The 20,308-nt window shown below is 45.8% G+C and overlaps 1 protein-coding gene across 1 annotated transcript in view; it reads right to left on the bottom strand.

Moving 5' to 3' along the window:
- Positions 1–17,891: 17,891 nt before the first annotated feature.
- Positions 17,892–20,308, bottom strand: part of LOC144799441 (uncharacterized) — a 282,889-nt gene continuing 280,472 nt past the window's right edge. Inside the window, 2 exon segments of the mRNA XM_078670744.1 lie at positions 17,892–18,385; positions 18,388–20,171. Coding sequence (XP_078526870.1) covers positions 18,230–18,385; positions 18,388–20,171 — 1,940 coding nt within the window. The 3' untranslated portion in view covers positions 17,892–18,229.

Below are 20,308 nucleotides of genomic sequence, written 5' to 3'. Positions count from 1 at the left end.
AAGTTAGTTGGATGCGTTCGTCAATTAGGTTGAATTCTGTAAGAACTGTTTGCAATTCTTCCTTAGTATTCTTCCAAATGATAAATAGATCATCGATGTAACGTATCATGAGTTTGAGATTGTCAGTCCATCTATGGTTGGCAAAGATGTGGGTCTCCTCGTAATGTTGCATGAATATGTTGGCATATACGGGTGCTGCTGAATTGCCCATGGCCATTCCGACTAGTTGATGATACCATTTGTCTTGATACACAAAGTAACTTTGGTATAGTGTGAAGAGCATGAGCTCCATCAAGAACGTTTGGAAAGGTACATCAAGGTCAGAATTTAATAGTGCTTGTTCAATATCTCCAATTCCCAAAGAGTGGGGTATGGTAGTATACAGTGAACGCACATCGGCGGTGCAAAGTATCAGTTTCTCTTCAGCGTCAAACGTTAGCTCTTGTAGTGTGGAAATGAAATGGTTGGTGTCCTTAATGTAAGTTCTCATTTTTTGTACTGTAGGTTGGAGATATTTGTCCAGGAGATGGCCTATCGGTTCATGTAGACTACCACGTGTGGAGACTATGGGTCTTAGTGGAGGGTCCATGGTAATTTTGTGTATTTTTGGTGCCATTCTTAACGTGGGACTTTTCGGATAGGATTTTGTGAGGAAGTGCTTGGTTCTGTCGTTAATGATGCCAGCTTCATGTGCTTTCTCTAGAATGTTTTGTAAGTTCTTCATGAACTCTCGTGTCGGGTTGTTTTCTAACTCCATATAGGTTGTGGTGTCAGAGATGTGTTCCATGACTTTCCGTTCATACATATTTCGGTTCATGATAACAAGGGCTCCTCCCTTATCAGCTTTTGTGCAAATAATTTCACTGTTAGATGATAATTTCTTGAGGTTATCCAAATCTTTTTGGGTGATGTTTTTAGCTCTTTTGTTGCCGTGTTTGATACCATGTAGGTCTTGTTTCACTCTGTTTTCGAATAGATCAAGTGTTTTGTGACTGACCGGTGATTGGAAAGTACTGGCTGGTCTGCGCATAGGGATGGATCCAGTGCCCCACTGGTCCCACATTTGAACGTTGTTGTCACGACGCCGCAGGACCCTCGACGTAACCTATACAGCACCCACAAAATAAAATAAAAACTCACGAAAGCATTCGAATCAGCTGTGCATCTGCCCGGCCTTTTTTCTTTGTTGCAATTTCAGCGTCCACACTCGGACAGATAGCACGCAAATACAAAACATGAGTAACTATGAGGAAATTTCAAAAAGTACGGAGGCCCGTGCCTCCACGTTTGCATACCAATCAGACGAAGTGGACCGCATATATGCACTCATTAGGGAAGAAAACTCACAGGAAACTACTACTCGAACCAAGGAGCAACACATAAGACAACTATTATACCTAACCAAGAGACGTATCAACCAACAACTCCATGCGACCACTCTTGTAAAATATCATCGTAATCAACGCATACCGAGGGGCCTCAGAATTGCCCTCAAGCCATCCCTCTGCAAAAACTCCCAAAAATTTCAGGAGAGGTGGTATGAGATTCTTAATAAATGCTCCCTGGATCTGATTCTCCTAATTATTGAAGAACTATCTGGAATACTCGAAGAATTAACCACAGAAATTTCGGAGGTTTCAACAGAACTATCTAAAATGATGACCGAGGAAGAACTCAAAAGCACATTAGAAGACATCAAAACACAAATGGAAAAACACACCAACGACATTAATGTACGAAAAATACGTAAATTCAAGAGAGACACTCTTGATTATAGACTAGGAGAAGTCTACACATGGGCCGAAGTCTATGCCCAAAAAAGAAGGAACAAACCCTATACCTCTCAAACTGAGACTTCCTCATCAGATAGTGATACCACCCAAAGATCCCGGAAAACTCAACCCATCACCAAACTCCCGGATACCACACAACTACAACAACCAACTACCAGTATCCAAAACGAACCGAATCCTTTTTTAGAACAGGGACAATCACAAAAAGGAGACCCCGGAGAGGAAAGAATAAAAGAAAAGGAGAAAGAAACACCATCCACGAGAAGCATGACGAGCACCATCAAGGACAAGAAAGGGAAAAAGATTTAGACCCGGAACAACTTGTAATTAACATCAGTGACTACCATCTCACCCCTTATCAAATCCAACTTCTACAAAAGGGCACATCATTTGTACCAACGACAAGTACGGATAACATAGAATTGGAAGTTAGTTTCTTTAAACTCATGCGTAAGCTCCGACTTCGACACTTTTTTGACAACGTATTACCTCAACAAAATAAAGATGAACCCGACCAACTACTCGGTCTAAGACCAGCCAGTACTTTCCAATCACCGGTCAGTCACAAAACATTTAATCTATTCGAAAACAGAGTGAAACAAGACCTACATGGTATCAAACATGGCAACAAAAGAGCTAAAAACATCACCCAAAAAGATTTGGATAACCTCAAGAAATTATCATCTAACAGTGAAATTATTTGCACAAAAGCTGATAAGGGAGGAGCCCTTGTTATCATGAACCGAAATATGTATGAACGGAAAGTCATGGAACACATCTCTGACACCACAACCTATATGGAGTTAGAAAACAACCCGATACAAGAGTTCATGAAGAACTTACAAAACATTCTAGAGAAAGCACATGAAGCTGGCATCATTAACGACAGAACCAAGCACTTCCTCACAAAATCCTATCCGAAAAGTCCCACGTTAAGAATGGCACCAAAAATACACAAAAATACCATGGACCCTCCACTAAGACCCATAGTCTCCACACGTGGTAGTCTACATGAACCGATAGGCCAACTCCTGGACAAATATCTCCAACCTACAGTACAAAAAATGAGAACTTACATTAAGGACACCAACCATTTCATTTCCACACTACAAGAGCTAACATTTGACGCCGAAGAGAAACTGATACTTTGCACCGCCGATGTGCGTTCACTGTATACTACCATACCCCACTCTTTGGGAATTGAAGTTGTTGAACAGGCACTATTAAATTCTGACCTTGATGTACCTTTCCAAACTTTCTTTTTTTTTTTTTTTTAAAGCCTTTATTATCACTTCCAACAAGTACAAGTATGGGCCTACAACCACCAGGGCCGGCCGCTAATTAGGTTTCACCACAGTAAGTTGAGCATAATACGATTCAGCAGCCCGTGAAGCAGAGGCACCATAGATTCCATTGAGAACTTGCCATCGAGCGTACCAACTAGAATACAATATTCAAAAGGCTCCATTTTATAATATGAGAAATGAAGGATCAGGTGCCATACAATAAGACAGCGTCATAGGAAGGGCAGGCCAAATAGAAAAATAATCGCAATTAAAACGGTCGTAGTGAGAACAGTAGCGCCAGGACACACGATTCAGGATAAGAAAGCATTCAATCACAGTTCGCACAGGTTAAGCGCCCGCCCATTGATACAAATAGTACCATAGAGATATTGGCACAATTAAAGAAGGATCGAAAATAAACACAAAAATGAACCCACCATACTGACCCGAGAAATAGGAAACGAAAGAAAAGAAGAAAAGAACAAAAGAGAAAAAGGCCATAGAAACAAAGGAAGGCAAAACAAAAAAATCCCCACCCCCAACCCCCCACCCAGCACCCCTGCAGGTGACTACGGCCTAACCCCCCTAGCAGCGTGCCTGTCGCCCTAGATGACTAAAACCCGAAATATAGAGAGAAAAAGGAATGTAAGAGGTGATTAAACCCCGACCCTAAAAGTAGGAATGGAGGGGGACAATAACGCATGCAATCCAAGCCTCCCCCCGCCCCAACAAAATCACCATAAGTAAACGCCATCATGCCAGATACAAGAGGAGTTCATATTGGAGGAAACTGTAAGCCCCGCCCAGTCTCCAACAACCAATGAAGCATATCCCGTCACCGATTAAACCTCTTCAGTAAACCCAAAGCGATAGTCTCAGCCTTGTCCCCTTCGATCGAGCGTGCTGTCCCCTCCTGATAAGTCGGACTCACTCCCCAAAGTGTCAAAATATATATAGAAGTCGCCGAAATTCAGTCTACTAGATGAAGGATAGATGGCAAACCCCAAAGTACATGGCCGACGATACTCCTCCCCGACTGTCCGGTCCGACATGTCCTCCTCCGCCATCTTGGTGGACCAGCCGGGAAGGGGGTGCGACACAGTCCAATCCAGTCGACAGTCTCGACACAAAGTTACCAGAATGGGTATAGCGGCTAAATGGTCCACTGATAGCGAAACCAAGGAGTCGAGCCGCACAGTAGATAAACAGAATGCAGCATGATCAATCAGTACCACTTCTGGGGGGGTAATCACATCTCCGTGCACAGGGACTAAATGCGTCACTGGGGTGTCTATCGAAAATAAAGGCGTCCATCGAGTCTCGTGCGATGAATCAGAGTCCGGTTCCAAATGCCGAATGCCGTCCGCCGCCGACAGCAGTTTACGGACCCGGACTTCCGTTGTCGCTAGAAGTGCCTCGAGGGCTGCCAGCACAGCCCGCAGCGTCGGGCCGCACTCAGTCCGCCCCGCCATGTTTCGACAGGGGCAGCAAATTGGCAGCAAAGCAGTCTAAAAGGTGTTGAAAGGTCAACGGACCGGGCCCAGCCGCCCTCACCAGTCCGCTGTCGTTCGACTGGGATCCGGCAGGGCCACCACTCTAGACCCCGGCTTCCAGATAGGAGCAGGCTTCAAGATCTGACCTCGACGTTACTCCTCACCACAATGTCGGGAACATTTCGGGATTGCTCCATCGGGCTGCAGACCCGTTCATAGACACTGACGTGTGACAGAAAAACAGGAAAGGGGACAGGATCTGTTAGCTAAGGAAGGAGGTCGGGGGGGAGCCGGGAGACTAAACCGCCATCCCGCCGCCTTTATAGCTCCTCCTCAGATAGCTCAATCTTAATGTCCAGAATGCTGATATTAGTACCCTGGCTCAGATTGGGACTCGCAGCTACATCAGGGCAGCAGTGCTCCCTCTATTCACAGAGTCAGCATTTGAACAGGTCTGAGCACCCCCCTCGCCATCTATTACCGTCCTGTGTCCAGGCCACAACCGGCATCACGTCTCCTCTCTTAAGCGCTAGGCCGGTGCATCCATTTCGCCCCCCACGTAGTCTTGAGTGTTCAGTCAGGGCCCACACATGCAGGCGTAGTGTTTTCGCCGCGGCTTCCCGGGGGATTGTGCCGGCCGGCGCCCCCGTGTGCGGGAGGCCCAGGGGCCCAGAAGAAGCCAGGGGCTAAATTAGGCTGTGCGCTCGATATGTTGCAACTGGCCTGTGCGACACACACAGTCCGGCCCCCTTCCACGAGACTCCTCACCAAGGGCGCCGCTCGATCTCTCCGCGGCTCCGGGTCAGGTATTTCAACATTCAAGCACCCTCAGGTGATGGCAGCCGTGGGGTTCACCAGCGCAGGCTTATCGTCTTCTTCAAGCCCGGGGAGCCGCGTAGCAATCGGTCCCGGTCCGGAGCGTGTCCAGGCCCTCAGGAGCGCTTCCAGCCGTCGGTTCAAGACGCAGATCGTTTCTCGTGTGCCCCCAATGTTCCGGCACGATGTACCATCGTTTTGCAAGCAATTTGGCACTGGCAAATCAGGATATTTATCAGGATGTGTAATGCGGCGGATGAGCCGATGGCTTAGGCGGCCATCTCAGTTGCAGGCTAGCTCCGACCCGCCTTTCCAAACTTTCTTGATGGAGCTCATGCTCTTCACACTATACCAAAGTTACTTTGTGTATCAAGACAAATGGTATCAACAACTAGTCAGAATGGCCATGGGCAATTCAGCAGCACCCGTATATGCCAACATATTCATGCAACATTACGAGGAGACCCACATCTTTGCCAACCATAGATGGACTGACAATCTCAAACTCATGATACGTTACATCGATGATCTATTTATCATTTGGAAGAATACTAAGGAAGAATTGCAAACAGTTCTTACAGAATTCCACCTAATTGACGAACGCATCCAACTAACTTGGGAAATATCAGAGCGCAGTGTAAATTTTTTGGATGTTAAAGTTTCCATAACAACAAAAGGGCTCGAAACTGATCTCTTTACAAAACCCACAGACAGAAACAACATGCTTCATTTTTCAAGTTTCCATGAACCTAACCTCAAAAAGCATCTCCCATTTTCACAAATGGCACGTGTTAAAAGAATAATATCAGACCCAAACAAATTGGAAGAAAGAATTAATGAAATGTCAACCAAATTTCATAAACGAGGATACCCCAAAGACATCATAGAAGAATCTAAACACAGGATTTTTAATACTGACCGAAAAAAACTGCTACAACCAAGCCAGAAACAACAACAGACCCGGATAGTGGTAGTCTCTAAATATTCCACCTCCACTGCCAAATTCAAGAGGACCATACTACAACACTGGCCATTGTTAAACCTCGAACCAGATTTCAATCAGATTTTTTCTGAACTTCCATTATTTGCTTTCACTAGAGGACACAACTTAGGAGAACTTCTCCAACATAAACCGGCCAAAACAACTGTATTTACTGGCACCAAAGCCTGTTTAAATTGCGGAAACTGCAATAGCATAATTAAGGGAAATAAAATCAACCATCCGATGAAAGGACATGAACTGAAACTGAAGGTGAATGCCACATGTGACTCAAGTAATGTCATATATGCCCTTAAATGCCCATGCGGCAAACTATACATTGGAAAAACGGAGCGCAAAATCAAAATCAGACTTACTGAACATAAATCAAACATACGTCTGAAAAACACGAAATCTTCAGTGGCAACCCACTTTAATGAAGAACAACATAATATTTCCCAAATGAAATACATCATATTGGAAACCATCGTAAAAATTGAAGGCAGAGACAACACTAAGTTCCTACCCCAAAGAGAAAATGCCTGGATACAAAAACTCTCAACCCACAAGCCGTTTGGCTTAAATGACAGAATTGAACTCTCTTGTTACCTGTAAAACTGCTCCCAAATCGAATTAGTAATTCCTGTGAGCCTGTACGTTAACATGTTTTGTTTTATTTTATGTGAAATTTGTTAGCCTGTTAATATTTATCCACTATACACCAGTCTCACTTCCCATAGCACTGTAGACTCACTAGCTCACCCATATACGATACCAGTGATGTACCCCAACCCGACCGGGTTCGATCTTTCATACCACCTTCCACTATTTTTTTCAACTTTTTTTCAATTTGTTTCCAACCTTCTGGATATACTAGAATATCCTACTAGCATCAACACGTAGTGTTTTGTTGCGTCAAAGCACCACTTGCATTAAACACCTTTTTTGTTTATTTTGCCGGCCGATCACTAACACGACAAGTAGTCTATTTGAGGAAATTACGAAGCGCGGTCCGTGGCGGACACGTCTCGACCGGCGTTTTTGAACCGAGCAACATCGGACTAACAACATGACAAACTCCCAGGTTAGTTTCTCGGCACCACCGACTTAGATATGATTAAGAAGCCGTGGTTGTTTTTTCGTTTTCTTATTAGTTTTTCTGTTTCCAGATATTCAAATTTTAGGATCAACCAGTCATCCTGATAAACCATGACATGTGAGACATTTCAGTTTATTTTGTTGGACACACACGGGCATTAAGGTTAATCGAGGTGACACCTTAACTATTCACACACCGGTTTCACGACCCATCGCGACGTGATTCCCACACTACCCCCACCCCCAACATCCCAGTTTTCAACAGGATACTTACTGACTGTTCGTTATTGTTTTATTTTCATTTCTCAGTGTCTGTTCCCTGATGAAGGGCACAATTATTCGCCCGAAATGCATTGGACTTGCTTGAAGGACTTTGTCATATGTTGAAAATGTTTAGAAAAACAGATTGACGACCGAATGTCCAAATGTGAAACATATTTTTGAAAAATAGTGATTGAATAAACATTACTAAACACTTGGATAAACAGTACAACGAATCCTCAGGTTTGTGTGAGGAATGGTAGGTGTGCGCATAGGGATGGAGCCAGTGCCCCACTGGTCCCACATTTGAACTTTAAAACTAAAGTGTACCATACTGAGATTGCTACAATACTTAATTGTGGATGTGTAACAATTGATGCAAGTACTGTTGGCCGTGACTGCCTGTAGAAATTGTGCACTGATGGCTGGTGGTGTGTGTGCCTTGTGGAAGGGTGCACTGACGGCTGGTTGTGTGTAGTTAGTAAAAGCGTGCACAGATGGCTGATGGTGTGTGTGTTTGGTGAAAGGGTGCACTGATTGTTGCTGGTGAGTGCGCCTTGTAAAAGGATGCAGTGACGGCTGGTGTTGTATGCCTGGTGGTGTTTGTTGTTTGTGAAAGTGTGCATTGATGGGTGATGGTGTTTGGCCCTGATGATAGCGTGCACTGACGGCTGGTGGTGTGTTGTTGTGTGTGTGGTTGTGTGTGTAGTGGTGAGTGTGTGGTGGTGAGTCTGTGGGGGTGAGTGTGTGGTAGTGAGTGTGTTACACTAATGAGGCGCACTGGTGCCACTGCACCTGCTGCACAATGGTAGGTACGCCACACTGGTGGTACTACACCTGCTACGCAATCATAGCTAAGTAACACTGATAACACCTCACCTGCTCCACGAATGGTAACTTCGCCACACACTGGTGCCACTGCACCTGCTGCACAATCATAGCTAAGCAACACTACCACTGCACCAGCTCCACCAATGGTAGCTACCACTCACTGGTACCTCTGCACATGCTGCACCAATGATACGTACGCCACACTGGTGCCACTGCATCTGCTGCACAAGCATAGATAAGTAACACTGATAACACTACACCTGCTACGCAACGCCATCTACCACACACTAGTGCCACTGCACCTGCTGCACAATTATAGCTAAGAAACACTACCACTGCTCCACCTATGGTAGCTACTACACACTGGTACAACTGCACCTGCTGCAGCAATGGTACCTACGCCACACAGGTGCTACTGCACCTACTGCAGCAATGGTACCTACACCACACTGGTGCCCCTGCACCTGCTGAACAATGGTACCTACACCACACTGTTGCACCTGCTACGCCACACTGGTGCCACTGCACCTGCTGCACTAATGATAGCTATACCACACTGGTGCCACTGCACATGCTCCACTAATGATAACTATACCACACTAGTGCCACTGCACCTGATGCAGAATGGTAGCTACGCTACACTGGTGCCACTGCACCTGCTCCAGTAATGATAGCTATACCACACTGGTGCCAGTGCTGGTACTACTCCACCTGCTCCACCAAAGATACTTACACCACACTGGTGCCACTGCACCTGCAGCACAATTGGTAGCTATGCCACAGTGCCTATGGTAGCTACTACACACTGGTTCAACTGCACCTGCTGCAGCAATGGTACGTACGCCACACTGGTGCTACTGCACCTACTGCTGCAATGGTACCTACACCACACTGGTGCCACTGCACCTGCTGAACAATGGTACCTACACCACACTGTTGCACCTGCTACACCACACTGGTGCCACTGCACCTGCTGAACAATGGTACCTACACCACACTGTTGCACCTGCTACGCCACACTGGTGCCACTGCACCTGCTGCACTAATGATAGGTATACCACACTGGTGCCACTGCACCTGCTCCACTAATGATAACTATACCACACTATACCACTGCACCTGTTGCACAATGGTAGCTATGCTACACTGGTGCCACTGCACCTGCTCCAGTAATGATAGCTATACCACACTGGTGGCAGTGCTGGTACTACTCCACCTGCTCCACCAAAAATACTTACGCCACACTGGTCCCACTGCACCTGCAGCACAATGGTAGCTATGCCACAGTGGTGCCACTGCACATCCTGCACAAGGGTAGCTATGCCACACTGGTGCAACAGCACCTGCTGCACAATTGTAGCTATGCCACTGCACGTGCTGCACAATGATAGCTACGTTACACTGGTACAGTACTCTTGCTCTGTTGCTGCTGCTGCCTTGGCACAGTACCTGCTGTGAGTGTGTGAGGGAAGCTTGCACCACTGCTGCTTGTGATGTCCTTCTTGTGAGTGGGAGAAGCTTGTACCTCTGCTGCCTGTGGTCTCCTTGTGAGTGTAAGAAGCGTGCACAGCTGCTGCCTGTGATGTCCTTCTTGTGAGTGTGAGAAGGTTGCACAGCTGCTGCCTGTGAGTATGAGAAGATTGCATTGTACATCTCTGTGCTGTGCCTGTTCTTTGTAAGGGACTCTTCCTCTGTTGCTGCTGCTGCCTTGGCACAGTACCTGCTGTGAGTGTGTGAGGGAAGCTTGCACCGCTGCTGCTTGTGAACTCCTTCTTGTGAGTGGGAGAAGCTTGCACCTCTGCTGCCTGTGGTATCCTTGCGAGTGTAAGAAGCGTGCACAGCTGCTGCCTGTGATGTCCTTCTTGTGAGTGTGAGAAGCTTGCACCGCTGCTGCCTGTGAGTATGAGATGATTGCATTGTACATCTCTGTGCTGTGCCTGTTCTTTGTAAGGGACTCTTCCTCTGTTGCTGCTGCTGCCTTGGCACAGTACCTGCTGTGAGTGTGTGAGGGAATCTTGCACCGCTGCTGCTTGTGAACTCCTTCTTGTGAGTGGGAGAAGCTTGCACCTCTGCTGCCTGTGGTCTCCTTGTGAGTGTAAGAAGCGTGCACAGCTGCTGCCTGTGATGTCCTTCTTGTGAGTGTGAGAAGCTTGCACCGCTGCTGCCTGTGAGTATGAGAAGATTGCATTGTACATCTCTGCGCTGTGCCTGTTCTTTCTAAGGGACTCTTGCTCTGTTGCTGCTGCTGCCTTGGCACAGTACCTGTGTGAGGGAAGCTTGCACCGCTGCTGCTTGTGAACTCCTTCTTGTGAGTGGGAGAAGCTTGCACCTCTACTGCCTGTGGTCTCCTTGTGAGTGTAAGAAGCTTGCACAGCTGCTGCCTGTGATGTCCTTCTTGTGAGTGTGAGAAGCTTGCACCGCTGCTGCCTGTGAGTATGAGAAGATTGCATTGTACATCTCTGTGCTGTGCCTGTTCTTTGTAAGGGACTCTTCCTCTGTTGCTGCTGCTGCCTTGGCACAGTACCTGCTGTGTGTGAGGGAAGCTTGCACCACTGCTGCTTGTGAACTCCTTCTTGTGAGTGGGAGAAGCTTGCACCTCTGCTGCCTGTGGTCTCCTTGTGAGTGTAAGAAGCTTGCACAGCTGCTGCCTGTGATGTCCTTCTTGTGAGTGTGAGAAGCTTGCACCGCTGCTGCCTGTGAGTATGAGAAGATTGCATTGTACATCTCTGTGCTGTGCCTGTTCTTTGTAAGGGACTCTTGCTCTGTTGCTGCTACTGCCTTGGCACAGTACCTGCTGTGAGTGTGTGAGGGAAGCTTGCACCGCTGCTGCTTGTGAACTCCTTCTTGTGAGTGGGAGAAGCTTGCACCTCTGCTGCCTGTGGTCTCCTTGTGAGTGTAAGAAGCTTGCACATCTGCTGCCTGTGAGTATGAGAAGATTGCATTGTACATCTCTGTGCTGTGCCTGTTCTTTGTAAGGGACTCTTCCTCTGTTGCTGCTGCTGCCTTGGCACAGTACCTGCTGTGAGTGTGTGAGGGAAGCTTGCACCACTGCTGTTTGTGATGTCCTTCTTGTGAGTGGGAGAAGCTTGCACCTCTGCTGCCTGTGGTCTCCTTGTGAGTGTAAGAAGCTTGCACAGCTGCTGCCTGTGATGTCCTTCTTGTGAATGTGAGAAGCTTGCGCCGCTGCTGCCTGTGAGTATGAGAAGATTGCATTGTACATCTCTGTGCTGTGCCTGTTCTTTGTAAGGGACTCTTCCTCTGTTGCTGCTGCTGCCTTGGCACAGTACCTGCTGTGAGTGTGTGAGGGAAGCTTGCACCGCTGCTGCTTGTGAACTCCTTCTTGTGAGTGGGAGAAGCTTGCACCTCTGCTGCCTGTGGTCTCCTTGTGAGTGTAAGAAGCTTGCACAGCTGCTGCCTGTCAGTATGAGAAGATTGCATTGTACATCTCTGTGCTGTGCCTGTTCTTTGTAAGGGACTCTTGCTCTGTTGCTGCTGCTGCCTTGGCACAGTACCTGCTGTGAGTGTGTGAGGGAAGCTTGCACCGCTGCTGCTTGTGAACTCCTTCTTGTGAGTGGGAGAAGCTTGCACCTCAGAGGCACAGGCAGCAGAGGTGCAAGCTTCTCCCAATCACAAGAAGGACATCACAAGCAGCAGCGGTGCAAGCTTCCCTCACACACTCACAGCAGGTACTGTGCCAAGGCAGCAGCAGCAACAGAGCATATCTATGTATATCAAAAGCATGCTTTTAATATCAATTCCAGCGGTGGGAGCTGAAATGACGAGCAGGCTAGGAAGGCGATTTCACAGGCTTCTGTGAGCTCCCGGCTTCTGTGAACTCCCAGCCTGTCGTTTCCAGTGGTGGGGGCTGCAGTGAGGAGCAGGCACGGACAGGCAATATCAGACGCCTCTGCGAGCCGGCATCTGGCAAAAGGCCAACACTTACACATGAAAGGAGGCAAAGGGACGCACGCCCGCTAAAACTCACGGCAGACTGGTGAACGCGCCCAGACCATCTGGATTCCATTACCGCAGCACCCTGACAGCTATAATTGTTAATTTATTGCACTGCCGTGCGCGTAACCACTCAGGATATGGCGGAAGTGCTCAAGCAGAAAAACATATGGCCTATTACGTGCAGGCTACTAAAAATAGGGCACCGCGAGGACCAATTTCCATTCACATCGCAAACTAAACGACTGAAAAAGCTCGCGCACTGAGGAATTTTTCCTGCAGGATTCAAAAGCCCTTAAAAAAAGGAGCTCGGAGCTCCGCCTCCCCTGCTGACGCAGGGTTGACGTAGGCCGAGCCCTAAAAACAGAGTTGGCGCCAGGACACAACCCTGGCGCATGCCTCTCCTAATCGGAACCTCATCTGTAAGCTCCCCTCCTGGGCCCCAGCGTACCGTGGCGAAATTTCCCTCATGAAGCCTTATAAAACCATTTACCTTGTGATTGCAGCATTGCCGACTTGTCTGTTGACTCCCACCCACCCCGCCCCACCACTGTTACCTGCACCGGCTGTCACAGCTTATCAGAGAGCATGCATTCACTCCTGAGAGAACACCTATTCTGAATTATGGAAGTTTACTCATCACAGTTTGAGATGAAGCAGGCCACGCATCAGCATACGAGGAAGATTAACCTTGCTAATGTTAATGAAAATCAAAACACAACATGGAACCACACATTAATACGTTATCAAATGCTAAATAAAGTATTTTCTGTACAATAAATTCAAAGAATAAGGAAACAATGCAACACAGGTAGCTATCTATGCTACAGCAGCATAGAAGAGAAAGTTTACTGCTTCACAGAGACCATTATACCAAAGTTCACTGGGTGATCAGCGGTCCTTTTGAGATGTCCTTGGATTACTAGACTGGTATCCTGTGTACCTTTTCCCTATGATGGATTTTTTCATCCATGGTTAGTTTGCTTCTATTTCTAAATTACTTTTATTGGCTGCTTGAGTTTCCAGTAAAGAAGGTGATTTGTTAACAACTGAGCCTCCAGTCAAGTAATACAATCAGTTTTATTTACATTTATAACTTTTAAGTAGCTAACTAATACACATGATGCTGTTGTTCCAGGAGCTACAATTTTTAAGTTACACATATTACAGAAAAATGATTAAATGCAAGCAAACAGTAAAGTAATGTAGGTATCAACCTATAATAATAAAACCAAGTAGTGTTTTACACTAGCGTTATGAGCCACGCCACTTCAATGCTCTCAAAAAATAATATAATACAGTACAATGCAATGCTTGATTTCACATACATTTACATGATGTAATCAGGTTGAAAAGGACATAGGATTGCAGAAACGAGAAAAATGAGGACTATGCATTTGAAGATATGTTGCAAAGTTTCTGCTCTGTACTCATCTGTCAGCCTTGCATATATATTTACTGTGCATTCAGAAAAAAATATCATCTCGGTTTACAGAGTTGGATAAGACCAATTTTTTTCTTCTTCTTCCAGTTGACTAGTCTGGAAAAATGCTCATAGCTTAGTGAATTCTTGAAGACAGAGTGCTAGTACGGGATGAATACAAAGGGTAAACATATGTCCAAGATTTATCAAGTGAAAGAAGTCGGTACAAAACATGAGGTCTGATATACATCCTATAATTAAGGGTTCACTTAGGCTCCTGGAATCGTTACCAATGCAGCTGAAGACGGTATGGGGCACAGGGCATGTTACCAGATCTCCCCTGACCACTTGATTGCAAGAATACATAATCACTTGAGATGTCACTCCACCTTAGTGGAGTGGTGTGGCTCACTGGTTAGAGGCGGCACACCTGGGAGCAGAGGACGGCCCGGGACCAGGGTTCAATTCCTGACGCGGCAGAGTCTTGGACCAGGGTCAACGGACTTGATAATTCTCGCCTCGGTGCCTACTCTAACTAGGGATCACACTCGGCAACTCTGGGCATTAGCTTGTCTCATCTCCACAACGGCCCCTCACATACGCCGGGGATGCCTGGTTTCACCTTGGAGATACCCAGTAGGGACCATCTCACAGGGAAAGCCAGGACGGGTTTCCCAGCGGTCTACAGCGCAGAGATACTTCTTCGGGAGTCGATTCTAGCGCTTTAGAAACCCACAATCAATCAATCAATCAACCTTCTTCTTTTTCACTAGTTTCTGGTGGTTCTTGACCCCATGGTATGCTTGGCACTGAAATGTTTACATTGTTTCTAATGCATGAGACCAACTATTTTGTTGTTTAGCATGTCGCATAGCCTTCAGTCATAAAAACATGACATTTATAAACCAGGACTGAGACAGTCTCCAGCTGCATTTATGCATTTGCTTTTTCTTCTATGAATGCCACACACCACTCTGTGCGGTGAAGAAGAAACTATTTGGGACTATATTTACTACTCTCTCGACAATGGGGTTCAGTTCTCCATAATTGTTACCATGGGTTTTCTCCGAGGATTAATATTACTTTCACTGCATGGTTCCACTCTGAACTTCTTTTGCAAGGATCCGGGTATTCCTTATGTTTGCTGCTGGGTCATGAGGGTTGTTGTGTCATTGCAGCTGTTCCTAAACTCACAGGACCTCCATGTGTTTCCAGTGTTTAACTGTCAATGAAAAAATCTTAACAGTTTAAAGTTTTTCTGACATCTCCATTTTTGTATTTTTCTGCTTTGCAGTTGTCTAATGGTGTCTTAAAGCTGATGAATCACTGAAGTTCTGCTCACATAAAATTTATAAACATGCCTTTTCACCGTTGTGGATTAGCTAATGACAAGTAACTGAACTTCTTTCACATTCATTGCATTTACATGGCTTTTTACCTGTGCGCCTCGCTGATGAGTCAAACAAGCATTGAAAATGCAATAGGTCTCGCAGCATTAGAGTTAGTGCTTTTAGAATTGTTTATGGGTTTTTTTTGTAAATCTTTAGCATTTTTGTTTCCTGTAGCCAATGCTAAAGAATTTCAAAAAAAAAAGCCATAAACATTTCTAAAAGCTCTGAAATGCAGCTCTTGAAATACGATTAGAACCCAAAAGTGCAAGAGTGCACAGCTATCTAAATAGAAAGTCTTGATCTGCTGGTGTACTGTGTTTGACACTGACCTGGTAACATTACATTCCCAGTCTGAGGGTTCACTGAAGGAAGGATGGACTAGCAAACACAGCCATAAAACATCGACTCCTGGCTCATTTATGGGAAAAAGCAACTTAGCAAAGACGCACAGCTCGGCAGGCGCTCATGTGAGAAAATAGCCATTGCGTGTGAAAAGTGTGGCAAAGCAGAAAGAATACATAGCAGCGGGACAGCATGCCAGGTCCGTCATTAGGGGGACGTACACAGAGCAGAGAGGCACACAGGTGAGCGGGCCATAAAAACACAGTTGTGGGGGAAAGAGCCAACAGGAGGAAGACGGCTGAAACAGCCCTGCCAATGCACCTTGGGGTTAAACTAACGGCAATTAAGTCATTTCCGCCGCATTCCAACAAAAAACAAGACCAAGTGAAGCATGTGAAATGTAAGCAGAAACTGCAAGCTCTTTACAGGGAACCAATTTAGCTCCTTGGATAGTTTCAGAGCATAAAACAATTCACGATTAAAGCGATCAAGCTACTGTTTGTTCACCGCTAAGAAGATGGTTGCAACACTGGAGTAGATTTAAAGGAAATTAAACGTTTTCCAAACAGTCCAGTAACTCTGAAAGGGTTAAGAACATAAGGAAGAGTCAGTGAAAAGAAGATTCAAGAATGCAGGGGTGGAAGACTGAATACCTAGGTAGGCAATTGGTTTGCCCCTTAATTCCAGTGTTGTATTTACCTCATGTCCAGCTACCGTCCTCTTGGTTAACATCGCCTCCTTAAGAAGGACAGCTTTGCTCAAGTCTCTTGTTGCCTATTCACCATATCACGAGGCCGACACTGAGTGCCAATTCTGGTGACACCTACAAGTTGATTCAGGAAGAATGTGAAAGCATTTCTTTGCGGCTCTGGCAGTTCACATACTAAAGTCCACGCACTTCAATATTTATTTACCTGTAGTGACCGAGCATTTACAAACTGCAAATGCGTACACACGCTACTCTTTTGAAAATACAAATGCTACAGCTGCGAAGCCCGAATGGAAATGCTTTTACACAAGCTGCTGCTTTTTAAAAATACAAATGCCGCTGTGGAGCTCCTACTTTGTAGGCGCCCGCTGGACCTGTGCAGGAGGGGTGTAGGGAGTGAGGGAGGGGTCGGGCAGACATGGGAATGGCTGCGGGAGGAGGAATAAGGAAGTATTGACACTTGCTTAAGAAAGGCACTGTTTGTGCTCAGAGGGTGGGGAGGGCTGGTAATGCGAAGCAGGAGAGGGGAAGCTAAATTATAATGCCGAAGCGGAGGTCACAATTCACGGTCACAATTCACGGTCATTATCTTTGTCCGTACCGCATTGATGTGGACTACGGACCGGTTCGAGTCTCCCTTTCTACCAGTGCCTATTAAAAAAATAAAAACTGTGGTGAATGGGAAACAAAATAATAAATGTGCCTATCGCAGTCTCGCAAATGGATGAACTCCCGAAGGGTGAATGCAAGGGTTTGCTTCAACAAACAACAACAAACAAGACGGAGGGAAGAGAGGGGAGGGGGGAGGAGAAATGCGACACGGCGGGAAGGGGAGGGGGCGGAGCGGAGAGTTGAGCAGGAAGAATTAAGTGAGAGAAATGTGTGGAGAACAGATGAGCACGAAGAGAAGTGGGGGCGAGAGGGTAGAAAGAAAAGAGAAAGATGTGAGAGTAGGCGGGAGAAACGAGGAGCTAAGGAAACAGAGGTAAAGGGAGGCAAACGTGTGGGGAGACGAGGAAAGCAGACGTGGCAAATGTTGGAGAAAAGAAAGGAACAGGAGATGGGCATAGAAGGAGGTTCAGAGAGGGAATCGAAAGGAAGGGATAGAAGTAAGGGGCAAAGAGTGACAAGTGAGCAAGAAGAACAAGACGGAGGGAAGAGAGGGGAGGGGGGAGGAGAAATGCGACACGGCGGGAAGGGGCAGGCAGGATGACTCAGGGGAGGGGGCGGAGCGGGGCAGAGCGGCATGTGGGTGTGAACAAGCCGGGCCTTTGAAGTGAAGCTAAGCTTCACTTCAAAGGTGTCGGAGGAATGCGGGCGGCTGTGCACGCGCTTTTAAGCTCAATGCACATGCGCATTGAGCTTAAAAGTCACGGGCACTGCAAGGAATCGCCACGATTCCTTGCAAGTTAGATAAAGTCTGGATGAGCCCCTATAGTCTCGCTTGCTCGATGCGCATGTGCTTGACTGCGTAAAGTACTTCCAACATTCATTATCCCTGCATAATTTTGTCTCCTCTGTGTATTTACTGATGCTTCAACAGTGACTTTGACTGAGTAAAGTACTTCCTGCACTCATTGCACCTATGTTTTTCTCCTGGGTGTATTCGTTGATGATATTTCAGAACTGAAGGTCGATTAAAGCTCTTTTCACACTCACCGCCTCTATATGGTTTTTCTCCTGTGTGTGTTCGTTTTTTTTTGTTGTTTTTTTTTAAAGCGCACAATCACCCGTAAGGGTCTCTAGGCGCTGGGGGCCGTCAGGAAGATTAAGCGAGCTATTGCCCAGAGTCACATGGTGCTGGGCTAACCTGCTGCCGGAGCCGGGGATCGAACCGTGGTCCCCAGATTCCAGCGTCAGTCGCCCTGGCCGCGGCGTTGATGATTCAATACTGTCATTGACTCAGTAAAGCTCTTCCCACACTCATTGCATATATATGTTTTTTCTCCAGTGTGTGTTCGGTGATGATTCAATAGTGTTGTTGACTGAGCAAAGGTCTTTCCACATACCATACCTTGCATATGTATGGTTTTTCTCCTGTGTGTTTCCGCTGATGAGATTTCAGATTAAATGATCGATTAAAGTTCTTCCCACTGTCACTGCATCTATATGGTGTTTTTCAGGTGTGGCTTCGCTGATGAGATCCTAAGGCTGATGGGTCACTAAAGCTCTTGCCACATTCACTGCAAGTATATGGTTTTTCACCTGTGTGTGTTCGCTGATGTATCCTTAGTTTTGACAAGTCCTTAAAGCTCTTTCCACATTCATTGCAGATGTATGGTTTTTCTCCTGTGTGTATTCGCTGATGAGATTTCAGATTTGATGATTGATTAAAGCTCTTCCCACACTCACTGCATCGGTAAGGTTTTTCTCCAGTGTGTGTTTTTTGATGATTTAATAGAGGTGTTGACTCAGTAAAACTCTTCCCACATTCACTGCATCTGTATGGTTTTTCTCCTGTGTGTGTTCTTTGATGTATCTTTAGTTTTGATGATTTAGTAAAGCAATTCCCACATTCATTGCACTTGTATGGTTTTTCTCCTGTGTGTATTCGCTGATGAGCCAATAGTGTCACTGACTGAGCAAAGCTCTTCCCGCATTCATTGCAGGAGTATGGTTTTTCTCCCGTGTGTATTCGCTGATGATATTTCAGATTTGAGGATATGCTAAAGCTTTTCCCACACTCATCACATCTATACGGTTTTTCGCCAGTGTGTGTTCGTTGATGATTCAATAGTGTCAGTGACCGAGTAAAGTTCTTACCACATTCATTGCATCTGTATAGTTTTTCTCCTGTGTGTATTTGCTGATGAGATTTCAAATTTGCTGACTGCTTAAACCTCTTCCCACACTCATTGCATATATATGGTTTTTCTCTAGTGTGTGTTCGTTGATGATTCAATAGTTTTATTGACTGATTAAAGCTCTTCCCACATTCATTGCATCTGTATGGTTTTTCTCCTGTGTGTATTTGTGGATGAGATTTCAGATTCGATGATCGATTAAAGTTCTTCCCACGGTCACTGCATCCATTTGGTGTTTTTCCGGTGTGTCTTCGCTGATGAGATACTAAGGCTGATGGGTCACTAAAGCTCTTGCCACACTCAATACAAGTATATGGTTTTTCACCTGTGTGTGTTCGCTGATGTATCCTTAGTTTTGATAAGTCCTTAAAGCTCTTTCCACATTCATTGCAGATGTATGGTTTTTCTCCGGTGTGTATTCGCTGATGAGATTTCAGATTTGATGATTGATTAAAGCTCTTCCCACACTCACTGCATTGGTAAGGTTTTTCCCCAGTGTGTGTTTTTTGATGATTTAATAGTGTTGTTGACTGAGTAAAACTCTTCCCACATTCACTGCATCTGTATGGTTTTTCTCCTGTGTGTGTTCTCTGATGTATCTTTAGTTTTGATGATTCAATAAAGCAATTCCCACATTCATTGCACTTGTATGGTTTTTCTCCGGTATGTATTCGCTGATGTCTCTTTAGTTTTGATGAATCAATAAAGCCACTGCCACATTCACTGCACCTGTATGGTTTTTCTCTTGTGTGTATTCGCTCATGTCTCTTTAGTTTTGATGAATCAGAAAAGCCACTGCCACATTCACTGCACCTGTATGGTTTTTCTCTTGTGTGTGTTTGTTGATGTCTGTTTAGTTGTGATGAATCAGTAAAGCCACTCCCACATTCAATGCACTTGTATGGTTTTTCTCCAGTGTGTATTCGCTGATGAGATGTCAGTTTTGAGGACTCATTATAACTCTTGCCACATTCACTGCACCAGTATGGTTTTTCTTCTGTGTGGAGTTGGCGATGGGCCATGAGTTATACTGACTAAAGCTCTTCCTACATACACTGTACTTATATGTTTTTTCACTTGAGGGTGTTTGCTTATGTGCCCTTAGTTTTGATGCTTCAACAAAGCATTTGA

The sequence above is a fragment of the Lissotriton helveticus genome, chromosome 12, assembly GCF_964261635.1.
Source record: "Lissotriton helveticus chromosome 12, aLisHel1.1, whole genome shotgun sequence".
Lineage (NCBI taxonomy): Eukaryota > Metazoa > Chordata > Amphibia > Caudata > Salamandridae > Lissotriton > Lissotriton helveticus.
The sequence above is the reverse complement of the archived record's forward strand: the minus strand, read 5'-3'. Positions and strand labels throughout refer to the sequence as shown.